Below are 6,000 nucleotides of genomic sequence, written 5' to 3' on the forward strand. Positions count from 1 at the left end.
ATTAATCATATCTACCAAGTCACATATGATTTTTTGTTTTTTGTTTGCAGATACGTAAAGAAGGGAGAGGTAACTATAGCACAGATCAGCTGTGTGTTCTTGACAATGTGAAAATGAATTTGCGAAGATTTATTGCTTATCAAGAAACTGTTGAGAAAAGACTGACTTCTTAAACAATCCAAAAAAGAAACCAGTTCTTCCCCCAAAGTATTCAATGCTTAGAATACTAAAAGATTTTCTTTGAATGTATATGTTTCTGAAAGTCATTTTTTAATGATTACATTCTGTACATTCTGTAAAAACTTCAAAACCTGGCCAGGCATGGTGGCTCACGCCTGTAATCCCAGCACCTTGGGAGACCGAGGCGGGTGGATCACTTGAGGTCAGGAGTTTGAGACCAGCCTGGCCAACATGGTGAAACCGCATGCATAAGCATGGTGGCACATGCCTGTAATCCCAGCTACTCGGGAGGCTGAGGGAGGAGAATTGGTTGAACCTGGGAGACAGAGGTTGCAGTGAGCTGAGATCACGCTACTGCACTCCAGCCTGGGTGACAGTGGGAGACCCTGTCTCCAAAAAAAAAAAAAAAAAAAAAAAACTTCAAAACCTGTCAGAAACTCTGTTGCTGGTTTTTTTGTGTGTGTTTTTTGTTTGTTTATTTGTTTTGTTTTGTTGTTTTTTTCTTTTTTGAGATGGAGTCTCACTGCTGCCCAGGCTGTATTACAGTGCTGCGATCTTGGCTTACTGCAACCTCTGCCATTCCAGGTTCAAGCGATTCTCATGCCTCAGCCTCCTGAGTAGCTGGAATTACAGGCACCCACCACCACACCTGGTTTTGTTTTTGGTTTTTTGGTTGTTTTTTTTTTTTTTTCAGTAGAGACGGGTTTCACCGTGTTGGCCAGGCTGGTCTCGAATTCCTGACCTCAAGTGATCCGCCTGCCCTGGCCTCCCAAAGTGCTGGGATTACAGGCATGAGCCACCGTGCCTGGCCAGAAACTCTTTTTTAAGTGATGAGATCTGTGTGGCATTTCTAGCACTCTCTAAATTATGTCTCTGGCATATTTTAATCACTGGAAACTCAAAGAGTGGAAGAGTGGAAGTGCAAAGCAATCTCAGGTAGCTCTTAACTAATTCGCCAGCAGTGAAGAAACTTCAACCAATCATGTTTTCCTTGAATTTTGCAAAGAAAGAAAATCCAAAGCATTGCTTGGATGTTCTTTTAAGGCATTTTATATCAGTTGAACCTTAAACTGAAATATGAAGACAAGCTTTATAAACTAGTTTTTTGATATGAAGTATATCAATTATGTTTGCCTTTTGTGAAGAAGTAAATGAGTTGAATTTGTATTTCACTTACTAGATTATACTAATGAGCTAATGGGGTCATTGCCATCCTCCCTACTCATGACTTTGATGAGTTATTGCTGTAACATCACTTCTTGATTTAATTTGATATGGAATCAGAATTGGGAGAAGGTATTTTTAAATAAACAACTTTTTAATGGAAAGTTTTGTGTCTTACAAAATCTTTTTTACGATACCAAATAAAGGGTTATTAGTAGAAAATGAGATGATACTATTCGTGGATATTTGTTTGCTAATGCATATTGCTTGGAATATATGTGAGACATTAAAAAAATGACAGCACGACTTTGCAGCATTACCTCTCAGTGTCTTCGAAGTACTAGGTGACAGCTGGGGCTCGAGGGAGTTTCCCTGTGCATCATTGTCTCGGCTGGGCCTCTGAACCGGCTTCATTGTCCATCCGTTTGCCTGATGAGAAGGGAAATTTGAAAATTTCTGTACAGTTGATCTCAGTTGCCCTGACAAAAGGCCCAATCCCCAGTACAGGACTTAATTTTAATTCACTGCTTCCACAGCAGCACAAAATGAGCTAGTAGTGTTAGATTTCATCTGCACTGTGATGTATTTTACAGTTTTCACCTATATGATATAGACTGTTGGGAAACCAAGATTGTTTCCCAGCCCTAAGAGTTCCTAGCCCATGGCACCAAGTAAAATAACCCAAATTGTGTATATGGTGGGAAAATGGAAATGTATACCATATACAACACCTCGCTTTATTATGGTCCTTGCTCATGAATTTTAAGGTATATATGTATGTTTAGTGATCATTTCAGCTAAATGATTGGCCCAAGCATGTCTCCTTGGAGAACGATTCTTCCAAAAAAGAAAGTATTAGAGTTCTCTCTGCCTCAATTATTTATAAAATATAATTATTTTCAAGGAGAAGAAAGTTCCTCCTTCTGTTTCTTCTTCCCCACAGTTCCTGACCTATAAACAATATCCAGGATATTTAGCACAGGACCTAGTATATAGTCGGCTCTTCATAAATATTTGTTGAGTAAATAAATGCTGGTGATTTTCTCGTTGTTTTGTGTGTGATTTTCTGTTTTACTAAGCAAGCTCTAAAGCAGCTGTTGAATGCAGAATCATCCTTAAACACGGTAGAAGATGAGATGACACTGAAGATGTGCCATCCTAAAAATCTCTTAGATTCTGAGGCATGGATAATTGGGTCTGGATTTCTCCCATTCAACTTTACCACTCTAACGACACAAAAGAAGGGAAAACAACTCATAAATACAGCATACAGTTTTAACTATTTACATAATAACTCAATAGAGCATGCAAGTGTTATTCATGGCACAGGATAATGGAGAGCTTTTTCTGTATGACCATAGGGGAAAAAAAGTCTGCTTTAAAATATACTTATTTGAAAATCACCCAGAATAGCCCGTTAGAAATACACACTGGAGGCCAAGCATTTTGGGAGGTCGAGGTGGGCAGATCACTTAAGGTGAGGAATTTGAGACCAGCCTGGCCAACATAGTGAAATCCCATCTCTACAAAAATACAAAAACTAGCTGAGTGTGGTAGCATGCACCTGTAATCCCAGCTACTTGGGAGGCTGAGGCAGGAGAAACTCAAACCTGGGAGGTGGAGGTTGCAGTGAGCCAAGATTCCACCACTGCACTCCAGCCTGGGCAACAGAGCAAGACTCCACCTCAAAAAAAAAAAATAATTAGCCAGGTGTGATGGCCCATGCCTGTAATCCCAGCTACTCAGGAGGCTGAGGCATGAGAATCACTTGGACCCAGGAGGTGAAGGTTGCAATAAGCCAAGATTGCACCAGTGCACTTTAGCCTGGACAACGGAGTGAGCTCTGTTAAAAAAAAGAAAGAAAGAAATATACGCTGTTCAGGCATAGTGGCTCACACCTGTAATCCCAGCACTTCGGGAGTCCAAGACGGGTGAATCACTTGAGCTCTGGAGTTTGAGACCAGCCTGGGCAACATAGGGAAGCTTTGTCTCTGCTAAACATAAAAAAAATTAGCTGAGCTTGGTGGCGCACACCTGTAGTTTCAGCTACTTGGGAGGCTAAGGCAGGAGGATGGCTTGAGCCTAGGAGATTGAGGCTGTAGTGAATCATGATTCCATCCTAAGCAACAGTGCAAAACCTTTCTTAAAAAAAAAACAAAAAACAAAAAACGGTTGGGGGCTGGGCGCAGTAGCTCACACTTGTAATCCCAGCACTTTAGAAGGCCAAGATGGGCAGATCACTAGAGACCAGCCTGGCCAACATGGCAAAACCCTGTCTCTACTAAAAATACAAAAATTAGCCGGATGTGGTGGCATGCCCCTGTAGTCCCAGCTACTGGGAAGCTGAGGCAGGACAATCGCTTGAACATGGGAGGCGGAAGTTGCAGTGAACTCAGATCACGCCACTGCACTCCAGTCTGGGTGGTAAGACTCTGTCTCAAAAAAAAAGGGGAGCTGGCCAGGCGTGATGGCTCACACCTGTAATCCCAGCACTTTGGGAGGGCGAGGTGGGTGGATCATGAGGTCAGGAGATCAAGACCATCCTGGCTAACACAGTGAAACCCTGTCTCTACTAAAAATACACACACACAAAAAAATAGCCAGGTGTGGTGGCGGGCACCTGTAGTCCCAGCTACTTGGGAGGCTGAGGCAGGAGAATGGCATGAGCCTGGGGGGCGGAGCTTGCAGTGAGCCGAGACTGTGCCACTGCACTCCAGCCTGGGCGACAGAGCGAGACTCCGTCTTAAAAAAACAAAAGGTGGGGAGCTGACCTGGGTGTGTTTGGCTGTGCATATGCGTCATGCGACCTGATTTTAAACTTACTGTGTATAAAGCTAAAGCAATCAAATCAGTTTGGTTTTAGCATAAGTAAAGACATACAGATCAATGGAACAAAATTGAGTCCAGAAATAGACCCATAATTATATGATCAATTGATTTTCCACTAAGGTGCCAAGTTAACTCGATGGAGAAACAATAGTCTTTTCAGTAAATGGTGCTAGAATAACGAGTATCTATATGGAAAAAGACATACTCAAGAGTCAAAGTTTGATAAATTATTATTTGTTTTTTACTAATTCATCAATTACAGTCTTGGGTGCAGCTTGCTTTGTTTTTCCTATAAGTGCGTGATTGGGGAGAATGCAGTGATAATTAGTAGTTTGGTGCCCATGCCCTGATTCATACTAGACACCAGCAGTTTCATCCCATCACTTTAGTGTCCACAGCCCCAGTGTGCCACCACAGCAAAAAAAGCCAAGTCACATTTAGTATTGTGAAAACAGTATTGACCTCATGAGCCCCCCCGAAAAGGATCTGTGGAACACACTTTGAGAACTACTGGTCTAGAAAGAGCTAGAAAGAGAAAATAAGGAGGATTGAGACGAAGTTGTGAAGAAATCTAGTAAGTGCTGGCCTGGTTGGAGAATGAACCTGAAAAGAAACACAGAAGGAGTCCCCTGAGATGTAGAAGGAACCAGAAGGCTGAGTGCAGTGGCTCACACCAGTAGCCCTAGCACTTTGGGAGGCCTAGGTAGGAGGACCACTTGAAGCCAGGAGTTTGAGACCAGCCTGGGCAACAAAGCAAGACCCCGCCTCTACATTTTATACATTTTATTGATTGATTGATTGAGACAGAGTTTCTCTCTTGTTCCCCAGGCTGGAGTACAATGGCATGATCTCAGCTCACTGCAACCTCCACCTCCCAGGTTCAAGCGATTCTCCTGCCTCAGCCCCCTGAGTAGCTGGGACTATAGGCATGTGCCACCATGCCTGGCTCATTTTTGTATTTTTAGTGGAGATGGGGTTTCACCATGTTTGCCAGGCTGGTCTCGAACTCCCGACCTCAAGTGATCCACCTGCCTCTGCTTCCCAAGGTGCTGGGATTACAGGTGTCCCACAGCCACAGATCCTGGCCTCATTTTATACATTCTAAAAAAAAAAAATAAACAGAAGAGTGCAGTCAAGAAGTAAGGGAGTGGCCAGGCACAGTGGCTCATGCCTGTAATTCCAGCAATTTGGGAGGCCAGGGCCAGTGATCACTTGAGGCTAGAAGTTCAAGACCAGCCTGACCAACATGGCGAAACCCCGTCTTTACCAAAAATACAAAAAATTAGCCTGGTGTGGTGGCGCACGTCTGCAGTCCCAGCTACTTGGGAGGCTGAGGCACGAAAATTGCTTGAACATGGGAGGCAGAGGTTGCAGTGAGCTGAGATTGTGCCATTGCACTCCAGCCTGGGCAACAGAGTGAGACCCTGTCTTACGAAAAAAAAATTTAAAAAGAAGTAAGGGAGCGGCTTCAGAAGGAAGAAGGGGCCATGAGCATGGATGCAGTTGAGAGATGCAAGGAGGGATGAGGGATGTCTCTTGGTTTCGAGGCATGGATATCACTGGGGATCTTAGCAGGGGATGTTTCCATGGTGAGCAGGTCAGAAGTCAGGTTGGAGGGAGTTGGGGGAGTGTGAGATGGGAGGAAATGGAGCCGGTGAAGTCAAAGCAGTCTTCAGAGAAACGTATGAAGGAGAAAACAAAGAGACAGCCACAGCTGAAGGAAGGAGTCACAATTGCTAATGTCCTCCTCCTGCATAAATGGATGAACTGGTGATGCAGAGGATTTGGAAGAGGGAGCAAAGGAAAATGCTAAGATGACGCTTGGGT

At 43.6% G+C, this 6,000-nt stretch overlaps 1 protein-coding gene across 4 annotated transcripts in view; it reads left to right on the forward strand.

The window, feature by feature from the left end:
* HEATR3 (HEAT repeat containing 3) overlaps window positions 1–1,508 on the forward strand; it is a 40,501-nt gene extending 38,993 nt beyond the window's left edge. For all 4 annotated transcript variants that reach the window (XM_014341756.5, XM_014341757.5, XM_034940124.3 and 1 more), the window contains one exon: window positions 51–1,508. In XM_014341756.5, the coding sequence (XP_014197242.1) occupies window positions 51–173 (123 nt within the window). In that variant the 3' untranslated portion in view covers window positions 174–1,508. The remainder of the gene's footprint in view (window positions 1–50) is intronic.
* Window positions 1,509–6,000: the final 4,492 nt, after the last annotated feature.

The sequence above is a fragment of the Pan paniscus genome, chromosome 18, assembly GCF_029289425.2.
Source record: "Pan paniscus chromosome 18, NHGRI_mPanPan1-v2.0_pri, whole genome shotgun sequence".
NCBI lineage: Eukaryota > Metazoa > Chordata > Mammalia > Primates > Hominidae > Pan > Pan paniscus.